Source organism: Strigops habroptila, chromosome 9, assembly GCF_004027225.2.
Source record: "Strigops habroptila isolate Jane chromosome 9, bStrHab1.2.pri, whole genome shotgun sequence".
NCBI classification, from domain to species: domain Eukaryota; kingdom Metazoa; phylum Chordata; class Aves; order Psittaciformes; family Psittacidae; genus Strigops; species Strigops habroptila.
The window spans coordinates 33,429,770-33,443,446 of record NC_044285.2 but is presented as its reverse complement, the minus strand read 5'-3'; the positions used below and the strand labels follow the sequence as shown (position 1 = coordinate 33,443,446).

The 13,677-nt window shown below is 44.1% G+C and overlaps 1 protein-coding gene across 2 annotated transcripts in view; it reads left to right on the top strand.

Moving 5' to 3' along the window:
- Nucleotides 1-13,677, top strand: part of NRK (Nik related kinase) — a 97,751-nt gene that overhangs the window by 22,944 nt on the left and 61,130 nt on the right. For both annotated transcript variants that reach the window (XM_030496813.1, XM_030496812.1), the window contains exon 3: nt 9,943-9,999. In XM_030496813.1, coding sequence (XP_030352673.1) covers nt 9,943-9,999 — 57 coding nt within the window. The remainder of the gene's footprint in view (nt 1-9,942; nt 10,000-13,677) is intronic.

Below are 13,677 nucleotides of genomic sequence, written 5' to 3'. Positions count from 1 at the left end.
GGGGTAGCAAGCTGTGATGGGGTGTCTGAGGCTGGAAACCCAACAGCATGTTTCAACAGACGTTAAGAGCCATGACATGCTAAAGCCCAGGATGAATAGCAAGTCTGTTGAAAATGTTATTTGTGCAAATACTGAAATTTAGGCTCAAATCAGGTTTTATGTCCCAATAAATGGCGTGTAAGGAAAAGGGGATAACTGCATAGCCTCCTTTTCAGACTCATTCTCCTGTGCACTGTGCTGCTATTCGAGTTGCTCTCTTGACCCATATGTGGCCCCAAAACATTCCTTTTCTTTCCTTGCTTGGTAGCAGCTCGCATTCAGGGGCCTTGCAGTTACCTCTGAAGTCAAGCGCCTGGACTTTCTGAGCAAAGGAGAGCTTTAGTGTTTGTCTTCCTGAAGCATCTCCAGATACAAACCAGGTTGGGGCAGATCGCAGTTGGTGGGAGTCTGGTCCTTCACCAGGAGTAGCTACACCTTCAGTAGCCTGGTGTATCCCCAGCCAGTGCTGACCCTGAGCACAGCAGTGGTGGCAGTCAGTGACATTAGCTTCCCATGCTGTGTCTGTGCTGTGTGCTGCAGCTCTCCATTTCCCACTGTCACCCACCAAGGGGCTACCTTGTTTTTTTACCTGCCCCAGGAGAAATGTTCCTGCTCTTCCTTCTTGCATATTGTTCGCATTGTTCAGAAACTTCAAGTAGCAGGGTAGTAGGGTATCTAAAGCGTCATGTCTGCGTGTCTGATCTAGATGAAAATGTCCCTGCTTATTGCAGAGGGGTTGGACTAGATGATCTTTGAAGGTCTCTTCCAACCCAGACTATTCTGTGTTAGCTGAATAAGGAGAAGCCGCAGGAATAAGTACTTTCCTACAAATGAGCCTTCTACAAATGGAGCTGCAGAAGATTACATGGGATATTCTGCTGCAGACACCACCCATTTCAAAGCTCTTCATATTACAACAAGCATCCTGTTTTCAAATGTGGTTAGTGCTTTGCTTGGTCTTGCTAATTGCAACATGAATGACCTCTTTGGGAGCAGGTTTCAAAATCCCGAAAAATCAGTCTCTAGCCCAGCCTTATACAATTATGCAGTAGCCCTGAGTGGTCTGTGTTTTGCATAAGGGTGGTAATCTGATCAACTGTGGGTTCTCAAATACGTGTTTGCAAAAGGGCTTGAACTTGTTCCTTTGTTTCATTTTCTTTTCGCACTGGTCTGCAGTCAGACACAGACAAACATTAGACAAAGCAAACAATCTGTGTTTCCACTTGTACAATGGGAGGAAATAGGAACTGAAAGGATTAAAAAAAAAAAAAAAAAGCCTGGACAGAAGAACTGCTTCTGGTGCCTCTTGGGTTTTGCAGTTCCTGAGGGCTGTGGTATAGACACTTGAAGTAGGGGTGAAAAAATGTCCTTTTCCTCCAGAGATCAAGATTGTTTGATCAGCTAACCATTAAAATGACCCCCATCCATCCGTCTCTTCCAGGCAGTGGGAACTTGGGTAGAATTTTAAGTGGTAGATTGAAGTTATATGTTCTAATTTCTTCTCTTGGCTAATGTGTTGGTATTTTAGTATATGGGAAGTCCTCCTATACCACTGCCAGTGTAGCTATATTCTGTAGTGAATTACAGTGATATTGTTTGCCTGTTTAAGCATGTGACACAAATCGGGGCCCTGAGAGAAATTAGTGATTAGTTATTTATTTATTTATTAACTTTTTACCCTTGAAATATCTAAAACTCCATTTAAAAGAACTTTTAAAAACTAATATTTTCACTTTGAGGGAGAGAGAGATGCACTAGGAGGGGTAGAATGACCTGTTCTGGACAGAAATAGAGCAGTGGTGTTTGCTAAGAAGGGAACTTGTTTTCACTGAATATTGAAGTCATTTTTGCTGTATAAATTTGGTAACCTTTACAAAATTATCCTCTTTTTTTAGCTGGAATTCAGTGTAATATTTTTAAATAATTTTTATTTCTTGATAAGTAGTATATATCTCAATATTTCTTCATTAATGCAACGTGCTTTGTCTTAAAGTGCACTGAATGTTATTAATTAACTTTTGTTCTTTATATATCTATGTGCAAACACGTTGGATTTGACTGTTAATGTTTTACAACCTGAGTTCTGGGACATGCTAAATAGTGCTCAACTTCATAGTGTGGTCTGTACCAAAAGTGGTAAATCTTTGCTAACTTCTTGGAACGTATCTAATCGTAGAGTGGGAATTAGCATATAGGAGAAAAAAAATCTCAGGAGCTCATTCTGATGCTGCAGAGTGCTGTGTGCTCTTCCTCTTGGTAGCACAGAGTTAATGGCAGAGAAAGCTGTACAGTTGCTGTTGAAAGAGGCTGTTTATGGAGGAGAGGGAAGGGGAAATCCAACAGCTGGCTATGCTGCCCAAGCGTTTTTGGGTGAGACCTAGGACTGTCTGGAAGTTGGGTGCCAAATGTGGGGGTAAAAGGGCGAATGTGTTGCATCCACATGGTCAGCACTTAGGCAATGCAGCTGGGTTGTGGTTTTACGGAAGTCCCTGCATCCTGCGCTGCTGGCATGAAAACAGTCACAAGGAATGGAGAGTGTGCTCCAGCTGGGAGATGGAGCTGAGGGCTATGCTAGAGAAGACCTGGAACAAGGCCCAGGCTTCCAAATCTCAGCATCTCTCCGTATCAAAAGGAGAGAAGAAATGCTCTAGGGGAATACAGTTCTTCCATTTACAGCCTCAAAATACAACAGACATCCAGAGATGTTGTGACAGAAATGCCACTAAAACTTTAAAATGCAAATCAAATCAGCTTTCTGCAGCATGAGTTGCATGATTAAAAGGATGAAGCTGTAACCAAAATTATAGCTGCATTCCCACCTGGGCTGTGTTCACAAAAAAAAGACTTTCTGGAAATGGTTATTATCTGCCCAAGGCTGTTGTATGTTGTGGTGGGTTGGGGGTTTTGTGTTTGGGGTTTTTTTTAACTATCAGAATTGATGTAGATTACATGTCATAGTTTACAATGAAATGGACCATTTCTGAAATCCAGTGCTAGTATTCGGTGCACGACTGACCCTGAGCTCTATCTCAGACCATTAACTAACAAAAACAAGCTGTAAGCTTCCAAACTCTTAATAAAGTCTTCCTTCAAATTTATTCCCATCGCATTTCAAGTTTTGCATTACTGCTGTGCTTTTAGCTGAAGAGCTCCAGCCATGGCTACAGTGGGTTGTCTCACGTGGTACCAGTTGCTGAGACAGGGATTACAGACTGGTCTTCCTGATGGAGCTGTCCTGTAAACTGTTTTCAGATGACATTTCTCAGCACCAAAGTGATACAGCCTCAGATGTGCTAACCTGACTGCTTGTTTATGTTAGTTGAGACCCTAGGGGACAGCAGGGTGCCCGTTGTGAGCAGCTGTATGCTGTAAAACAGCGCCTGTGCCTTAACTGCAGCACAAGAGCAGCCTGTTTGCAGATTTTGTGTTCTTGGGGTCCCCCTCCCTGCCATGCTAACCCATCAGCATGCCCTGGGGAGCACACTGCAACCGCATGGGATGCTGCTCTTGCCTGCCTTCAGTGTGAGCTGGTGTTCCCAGGCTGGCTCTGGGTCTGGTGAGAGCAAACGTTGCTCTCTTCTTCTGAAGAGCTGGGTCTAAGTAGAAAGGGTGGAAAAGGAAACAGAAGGATCATGACTTTGTTAAGGTCATGTAGAATAGGACATAGGGTTTCCTGTATCCCTATGCAGAGCATTGTTCATTTGATGCATAGTTCTTAAAGGCTTTCGTTGTGTTACCAGGATGGAAAGGGTGGAGAGGAGAGGGGTAAAAGGGTGGGGTCCTATCCTTGAGGGCACAGAAGGCTGAGCTGGCAGCATACCAGCAACCGCAGGGTCACACAGATGTACCTGAGATGGGCCCAAAGTTCATCAGTGGGTTTTGAACAGGAAACCTGCTTGCTGAAGTTCACTTTCAGCAAGAACTTGCAGCTGTGCCTTCACTTCACTCCTAAAGGGCAGGTGGCCACAGCCTGCATCAGTTAGCCCATAATAAATGCTTCTGGGTGAGAAAGTTCTCCACCTCCAACAGCCAGGTCTTGCTTTCAAATACAAACCTTCAATATCCAGAGAAGGTCCCAAGAGTTAAGTTCGTGGTATGTACCAGTTGTCTGTATTATACAGGCAGGCAGTGCTGTGAAGGGTCACCCAGGAGTCCCACAGCCCTGTGCAGATGTTGTGAGCTATTTGTGTCTGTGCACAGTCAAAGTGCACTGCAGATGTGTATGTCTGATGGCAGAGTGTGTTTGATGTGAAATTGCCCTCCAGGTGGTCACAAAGATGCAAACTGGACAGTGTCCAAGGCTTCTGGCATCTGGGAGATATCTCAGCACATAGGCACCTCACAGCCTCGCCAGAAATGCTGCTTTTTAAGGCAGAGAGAAGTGGGGTTGTGCTTCTGGTTACAGACAGGACGCGGACATAGTTAGGACTTCTGCAGAGTCAAAACTACCAGCTTCTTGCTGCCTTGCTATCCTGCAGCAGGCAGCCCCTGCCCTTCAAGTGCAGTTTTTCCTGCCACGGTTAAATGGGGACAGCTTCATCAGGCAGACCCAGAAACACGTGGACATTAATGAGCGCCTCTTGCCAAAAAGGAAGTGTGTGATGGGAATGCCGTGGGCTGCCTTGGCATGGTGCGCAGCGCTGGAACAAGACAGCTGGGTTGTGTTGTCTGGACTTGCAGTTGTGCATTTCAAATCTGTCAGAGTGCAAGTGGGGAGAGAAGCTGATGGGAGCTGTTTGCCACCCTTAGGAAGAGAGGTCTGTGCAGGATCTGGGAAGGAAGCTGTAAAACCAAGCTCTCTGCATGTGACCCACAGCCTTGCAATTTCACGCATTTGTCACTGGGACCTTGGGTCTCTGGTTGTAATGGTGGCCCAAGCCAGGGACTGCCCCAGATTTCTGTTTTGACCTACCAGGAAAAGGTGTTGTATGTGACTGAATGCATCGTTCTGTAAATACACTTAATTCATGTAAAGTGCCTTTATCAGCTAATCGCTTGACTGCTAATGCTGATACTTTTGTTTGATGTAAATAGAAAAATACGTCTTGACCCTCAGTAGAGGGCATAGATAAGCAGTTCCTCCTCTATCTAATTGAGCTAACAAGGTGAATACACATCCAACAGAAATTACACTGGGCAGTCTGTCCTATTCCATGTCAATCTCCTTGCAGAGATAATGCAGGGTTGCAGCTCATAAGGACTAGATCTTTGGTATTAAGCATCTTCTATAAATGTGGCTGCAATGAGCATGATGCAGATTTGAAGAATCTGTATGCTGGCCCCAAGTTTGCTGGATGTTCCTGTAGTGACTAACTGGCAACTGCATCAGAATCTTTATGCAGAAATATTTTCTGGAGGAGACGAGGAATTTAGCTGGACTCTAAGCTAATGGGAGAATTCCTTCCAACTTAGATACCTCATCAAAATGTAGGCAGGAACTTCAATTTGAGAAAATCATTGAGGTTCAGCATTGTTCGTGTCTAGGCTCTGTATGAGCTTGATAGCATTTAATGCTATATTCTTGGGTAGGAATATGGATGACTTGCAGATGGCTGTTGGATGTTTTGGCCACATTCTCCAAAGTTGAAACCTGCTCTCAAACTGACAATTTAGGTGAAAGATAAAACCTGTTATTAGGGAAACGGGCCCACAGTCCATTCCTGCCCTCTGCCCAGTTTCTGAGGAAATGTGCAATGGATGATCTTGAATCTGGAAAGGATGGGCAACAGTGGGTTGCACAGAGGACTGGGAGGGCAATGCCCCTTTTCTTCCTCTCATTTTGGATTAAATCACAAAGGATGAACTTCTGTGTGTCTTATCACTGGAAGCGAATCTGTTGATCTCATTGGTTTGGAAACAGTTAAAACAGCCAGTTGCTCCTAGGAAATCAAAACACCACCTTTTTCAAAACAATTCAAACATGCTCAGGTTTGTGACTTCAGTAGAAGGAGCAATGTGTGAGTTCCCATGAACTCTGGCTAACCACTGAGATTTATTGATAAATGAAAAAAAACAAGGGTTGGGCCCTTGAAACCTTTCCTTACTTAAGCACTAGTCTCAGTGTGTTACCAGAAAGCTCAGGGCTGGCTTCAGGATATTTGCTGCTTTTAGAGACGTCAAGGAAAATGAACTCAAAACAGTTTGAAAAGCCAACATGAAGAGGGTTGTGGGCTTTTTTGTTGTTGTTCTGAACTGCAAGCACAGTCACAGACTGTGCATGAAAGCAAGTGTAATGTGGAACACGTTACCCTGCTCAGATCAGCTGCAAAGGCATTAAAGGTTCTTCTCCACATGAATACGCGTGTCCTCTGAAAGCTTCATCCCTCTTAGCATGGAGTCTTGCTGTAGCACCCTCACTTTGTCTGGGGGGGCACGTTCAGTAGGGTGCCACTGTGCAGCCAGTGCTTACAGGGACTGCTGGTGTTTGGGTCAGCTGCTGGGGGCTTTGCTTCAGCCCATTTTTTCTTATAACTGAGTAGATAGTGACGTTCTGGGGAGGAGAAGGAATAACATTTAGGATGTTCCCAGGCTTCTCTGGTTATTTTGTCTCCACTGACTGAACCTTTTCCTTTGGCAATATTTAAAGGAGAAGTTTTATTTGTGTCGTTGATGTCAGAGGCAAGGAGAAATGATGGTGTGTGCTGTGCAACTCTGCATCATTGCTTGTGGCACACATTAGCAGGTGCGGAGACTCCTGGCGCATATTTCCATATGATAATGGTGAATCCTTTACTTTGGGAAAATGTGCAACTTTAATAAAAAGTATATCTGCCAAGATGGTCATAAAATTAGTATCTCATGATGAAAATGTTTTTATATAGATACATAGGTGTAGATACAATCTCCAAGATACTTTTTTTCATACTCACTTTTAAATTAATTCATCCCTTTTAGATAATTGATGAAAGGCAGATGTAAATACATAGGTATGTTTACACCTTTTCATGAGGTTAATCTGCAGCCCTCTGCATTACCCTGCACAAACTTGTGCTGGTGGGTGAAGGTGAGGTTCTTCAGCTTAATGCAACCAGGAAACATGGAAGACTTTTCAAAAGATTTTATAACAGTTGTTGAAAATAAATTGAGAGTTAGAGCAAACAGGAGTGAGTTTTTACTGCTCCTTTCCTTTCTACCTCTTGAGAAAGGTTCAGATTCTCTGGTGGATTGAGCAGCTGTCTGTTTTGTTCCAGGATAAGGAGTCTAAAAGAACTTAAGGGTGTGAGGTGCATGTAGTTAACAGAATTTGCTGCCATGTAAAGGCTGCTTTACCCAGTCAGTATTTATTGCAGGTGAGCAGGGATGTCTGGCTGCTGCCCTATGTGTTTCCCTCAGGCTAGCAGTAACCCTGCATGGTGTGAGGATGATAAGGCATTGAGACAAGGCACAGGTTATGATCCTGCCCTCTCTGCACAGCCTAAGCTCCTCTCATCTAGCAGTCATCCCAGTTGCAGAGATGGGAGCTTTTAGGAATGCAGGAGCAGGACTCAGTTATGCATCTCAGTTAATGGGGGGACATTTGTTATGGGTCATGGTTCACCTTTGCACAAAGCAAAAGGACTTGCTGTTTTTCTTTGCTAATTTTCCAAACCTTTTTGGGGGGATTTAGTATTCTCATTTATAATGGTAAAAGTGAGTGAGAGCAGCAGGTTTGCATGCAGTGGCAATAACCTTGTCTGCAAAACAACAGATGTCTGTTATACAGAGGGACAGTTTGACCAGGTATTATGCTTTGAAATCAAAACTGAATATCAAGTCTTTATCTCTTCCTTATTCTGATGAATATTCAAGTGCAATGCTAGCCTCATATTGATGGATTTAGTCTTTCAGTAAAGAAGCACATCTCCAGGCTTCACTGTAATTATGAAAATCAGTGTTGATTCTTTATGACATACTCTGCAGAAAGTACAGCAGCCCAGAAGAGACTCGTCGTTTCGATGGGTTGTGCCTGCTATGTGTGGTGGCTCGAGACATGGAAGCATCAGTGTGCTTGACTCCAGACAAACTCTGGAGTTAAGTCAGGGTGCCAGCGTGTCTAACATGACTGTATTTTATGGAAGGCCCTCTCTCACTATATTGCCAAGACATTCAATGCCTGGAAACATTTGCAAACAATGGCCTCCAACAAAGGAGCTGTGGCTGTGCAGAGGAAGCTCGCTAACCGGGATTGACGTCAACTGGGATGGATGCTGACCAAGCACCGGCACTCATCACTGCCCAGCTGCACTCGGCCACAGTCATGTGTGTCACAGGCCTGGGGAGGGTGTGTGCCATTTGTCTTCCTCCTGAGGTCTGTGACAATGTCTGAATCCTATCATTCTAGTTTATGAGAAAGAACTTTGCAATCCCAGGAGTGTTTCCACAGAAAGAGGGCACTTACAAATATACAAAAAGTCAGCAGGATTTAATTTTATGTAAAAGAAAACATGATTGTGACATATCACCTGAGAATGAGGAATCATTTTTCTTTGATGCAAAATTGCTTACTCTTAGAAATAACACTCGTATGCAATTTTGTGCAGATAGAACCTGGGTTTTAAAATTACATCAACACAGCTTTTAATTTTGCAGGTGTAAATTGCACCTGCAAATCATTTTGTCTGCAAACTTCAGCATTTCATACTTGATTTCCTGATTTCTTATGGCTTGCTTAACCGATATCGGTTACTTCGATATACAGCTTTGCAGGCACTACTATTTCAGGAATAAAATTGCAGTCTCAGAGCTTCAAACCCATTTCTGAACATTTGATGGAAGTGAGGAGTTAGTATGGGTAGCCAATCACACTGTTCATACAAATCTTTTGATTGTACCCTCCAGTATGAGATTAGTGGGGGTTTATCATGGCAAAAGGCTGCATCTCTTAAGCAGCTTGATCTAACGAAGCCATGAAACTGCCATTTACAGCAAGATTCCTGGTTGTGTTTCTAATATACATTCTTGTGAATCACATTTTGACAGTCTCTATATGAAGTTTACTCTTTTAATAGCTTCATTTCCTATTACCTCCCTTTTCCTACCTTTGTTTTAAAAAACCCAGCTGCTTACCTACTCTAAAATTATCATTATCTGTTGTTTAATAATGACCATGGGGTGTGGGCATTTCACGAGCGAAGTGTGTGTATGGATGTAGGCACACAGGCAGTCAAAGCCCTGTGAGAGTTCTTCGCCACCACCACAGAAGATTACATTTTAAAATACAAAGCCTCTGCATGCTTTTTGGGAGATAGCTGAGATATAGGTAACTCAGCTGCAGTAAGAATTTTAAAAACTAAGCATTTAAAAAAGGCCTTTAAATTTTTATTCTTTTTTTTCCCCCTTTTTTATAAAAACGGTCCATACAGCTCAAAGTTTCTTGGCAGCCACATACAGGCTGCCAGATTGATGTACTTGAAACCTGGCTTTCTATTTACCCTGAGGTGAGCCAGAACATGTAGGATGGGAAGATAGGGACAGTGCCAGCTACCCAGCACCTTGCTTCCCCAGCACGCAACAGCCCTGGATTGCAGGACAAGAAGGTGGTTCTGGTTGGGTCTTCCTGGGACTGGGCTGTGATCTCCTAGAAGAAGAGGCTTGAAGGGTGGCAGCATCTGTTGAACAGGAGTTGGATGGAGACACATAAACTCATGCCATGTTGTGCTCTGACAGCGGAGATCTCCCAGCATTGCTGCTTGCTTTGTACTAAAGGGGAAAGTTCAACCCTGTAAAGGTTAACTTTAGAGAATGGTAAAGGTATAGATCTGATAAGACATCACCCAACTTCACCTTGGTGGTTTTGTATCGCTGAAAGTTTGTTGAGACATGATTGAAACCAAGGACTGCAGCCAAGCTGTTATATGCCTAATTTGTTACTGTATACATAATTTGCATACGTGTTTTACTTACAGGCTTTTGTTATTTGAACAGGGTCGCCATGTGAAGACTGGGCAGCTAGCAGCAATCAAAGTGATGAATGTTACTGAGGTGAGTCCAAATCCAATAATAAAAAAGTTGTTATCAAGCTGTAAGGAAAAATAAGTAATCAGCTCATGAGAAGGTGGGTAGCTTGTTAAAGATGATCTAGTGGTATAAATTATGGTTTCTGAGCACCAGTTTGTGTTTTATGAAGTACTGAGAGGTGGTAATACAACCAGATTTTTCACCTGTACCTGACCAGTGATGACAAAGCAATAGGGGAATGCATTGCCGTATATTTTGATGATCTATAGTAACAAAGAGAACTCTCTTTCTGCGTATTTCTAGTTGTTTATCTGTTTCCAGAGATAGCAAGTAAAAGATTTCCTGTAGCTCTGCACTGCCCCTGCTGTGTTTCATCACATCCTCTCCCCTTGCGTTCCACCCATTCCTCAGAGTAGCTACCCTGACAGCTAGCAAGCAGGAACATGTTAGAAATGTAAAAGTAGCACTTTTTTTATTGTTATTTGACAGATGAGAGGAGGAGACAGTTTAATTGGCACTGTCCCTGCTCACATTTAAAAGTAGTGTCAGTGTTGGAGCAGGATGTTGAAAAAGTTGCCAAGTATTGATTTTTGTTTCTTCTTTTAAGAGTGCAGCCAGTAGTGAAGCAGCTTGCTCCTTGAGACATATTAGCCTGAACCCCAGAAAGGTTGGGGGCACTCCCTACATCCTCTTCTCACATTTACTGGAAGTCTGTGGTTTTCTAGGATGCAGCTAGTCTCACTGAAGACCAGCTCCCCATTCTGTCACTCTGGCAGTGTAGGTATGGAGTACAAAACTCCAGGATAAAGTTAGTCCTCTTGCGATGCTGTGAAATAAAAACCAGGGCCAAGTCTGCCAGTGGTGCACCTATACGTGCTCTTTTGGGTGAGCACAAGCAAGCCTCGCCTGCATTTTTTGTATGTCTTTTGATTGTCTTGGAAGACAGCAGGACAAGTTGGTGTCTGCATGGGCCTTGTCACCTAGAGCAGTCCAGGACAGTTCTTTCTGGTGTAGGAATCCAGCCCTGAGCAGGAGTTGTCTGAATTGTACATTGGTTATTTGAACTTAAAGACTACTGCAGTCCTTTGGCAAAGCATGTCTAAGGGCTGGTTTGGCTGTGACTGCTACCTTGTAGAATACACATGTGTAGTTGAACTGCCAGGTTTGCTTTTCTCTGTGCACAGAGGATGCATTTTTTAAATGAGCGCTACATGAGATTGGTGGGATTTTTGTCTTCAGCTCTGTAGGTACATGTATCATCAGGTGCTTTGGCTTTTAAAAATGGCATTTGCCAAACAGGAGGCTGCTGGATTTTAGCAGGTGAGGAGGTAGGGTTTGGGTCATACAGATTCTTGAGATCAGAGCACCTCCATGCTTTGGCAGAGGAGCTGACAGGACAGGCCCCTGCACAGGCTCAGAAGTGATCAGAGGTTCTGTATGGACTGCTTTCATGCTCTGCTGAGTCAGTCAACAGTGCGTGAGGGCTCCCAAAGATGTCACTTGTGGGCAGAGGATGGGATTGAACAAGGGTATCTCCTATGCTAGGGGTCCGAGCTACTTTCTTGCTACTTGGATATTCTGCAGTGGGTTTCTCTCCCCCAGCATCATGCTTTCATCACTAGAAAATCCAAACTAAGAAGTCTTTCAGCTAAAACATTTCATCATAACTGGTACATTTCTCCCAAAAGATTCTGTTTCACCAATTTTTCTTCCAGCAAGAAATCATTTCATCAGAAATTCCCTGACCAGCTCTAGCTGTGATTGTTCAGCTCAAAGATCTGGGGCACATCAAAAGCTAAGTAAACCTGCACTTCACTGCCATAAGCTGCAGCCCTGGGCTGGTTCCCTAGGAGCAGCAGCAGGTTGCTGTGGTCATTGCAGGATCCTCTGGACATCTGTCAGGAAGTGCTGCCATGTGGTGTTACAGGGAGAGTGGGGAGCACTTTGAAATGGTTGAAGGGGAGCTGGAGTCAACATGCGCTCACGTGCCTCTCCAGACAGGCTCTTCTTCCTGTTCTCTGATGGTGCCAAGCAAACAGATTGCTTGCAAAGAGGTTGGATTCTTACTGCTTTTCTCTTCAGCTGTTGGTGCAGGTGATCAAAGAGCTTTTCTGCAGCAGGTCATTCTCTGTCTGTCCTTGTGTTCAGTCCTTCCACATACCAGAATAACATTTAAATGAGAAAATTGTCATTAGAACTGCCCTCGTACTAAGGGGTCTCTTGGTGAAGTATTTTTCAGCTAACGATCTTGTTTCCATTTGAGGTCAGAGGCATGTGCTTTCTAGCTTCTTAGTGTCATTGCAGATAGGCCCACATCTTCAAAAACAGCCTTTGATCATGAACCTGTCATCTTTGCGCATGCAGCCATCTGTGCCCAGAAATGCATTGGTTTGTGAAAGCAAACAGCTTTTTGCACCTGCACATCTGTGAGCTTGTTTCCTTTTCTAAAGCAGCATGATTTATGAGCAGATTTCTGGACCCCAGGGAGATGTGGCTGATGGTAACACTGACAAGAGGGGATATCCTGCGCATGTGCGAGCACATACACTGAAAAGTTGAGGGTGCTTTTGTCCCCAGTCACCCTGCTTGAAGGATTTTTGTAGTACTGAGACTTAGCAAGTCCAGGTTCAGTTCCTGGCCCATGGGACAGAATGGCTCACATTTACCTTTCTGCCTCGGTTTCTCCATGTAAAATAGAGATTTTTTTCCAAAACTCACTCAAGCACTGGGAAGACAGAGCACTTTTTGCCCACTTGCTCTCCTGTATAGCCTTTTACCTTACAGGCTGATCGATATTTGAAGTCACATCTCTTGTCTTTGGAGGATTCAAGAGTTTGGCTCAGAGGGTTTCTGCTTGGCAGTGGTGGGGCTCAGCAGGGAAGCTCACTGGCCAGTCTGAGCAGTGTCTTCCCAAGGCACTCACACTGTACCTGAGCAGCATACAGCAGTGTATGAACACAGGTAACTGCCTCTACGGGCAAGGATGGGCAAGGGAAGAAGAGGCAGGTGCAGGAAGGGAGCAGGTGGCAGCCTTCTGGTAAAGAGATAAGGACATAAGATAGAGCAGGAATTGGATCATCTTGCAGGTAATAGTAAAGGAGCATTATACATGTGCAGCTACTCTTCTCTTGGCAGTGCTTGTGGACGAGCCTACCTGGTATTCCAGCAGTGTTCACAAGCAGGCACATGCTTATTTTTGTTTTAAAAGCATGGAGGAAAGATTGTCAAATAATAGAAAGTACTCGGATAAGAGCTATGCCAGCACAGTTCCAACATCCAGTAAAATAATTTGTCAAAGGAATAAGAGCTGAAAAAGAGGCAACAGCTCTGAGGAAGTGGTTGAAATCTGCCAGCTACCCGAGGGAAACTTTGTGAAAACTGCAGGCTGGTGCTGAGGGCATAGCAGGGAAGCTTTTCAGTCAGGCCCCACCACTGCAAAGTTCATGCAGGTGGGCAGAGTTAAAAAAACCCCCGAAAACCTAAGATCTGAAGAGACCTTAAGTAATCTGGGAGAAGGCCTTTAGCAAAGATGAATATTGCTCCTCTGTGTGTGTGGTTGCCCTAGCAGAGGGATTGGGCAGGATGCAGCAGGGACACCAGAAACTCGTATCAGTGACAGGACTCTTGCGGTTAGGTCCAGGATGTTGGTTCCTGTGTCCTTAGTCTTTGCCTCTTCCTCACCTGCCTGTTTCCACCTTTTTA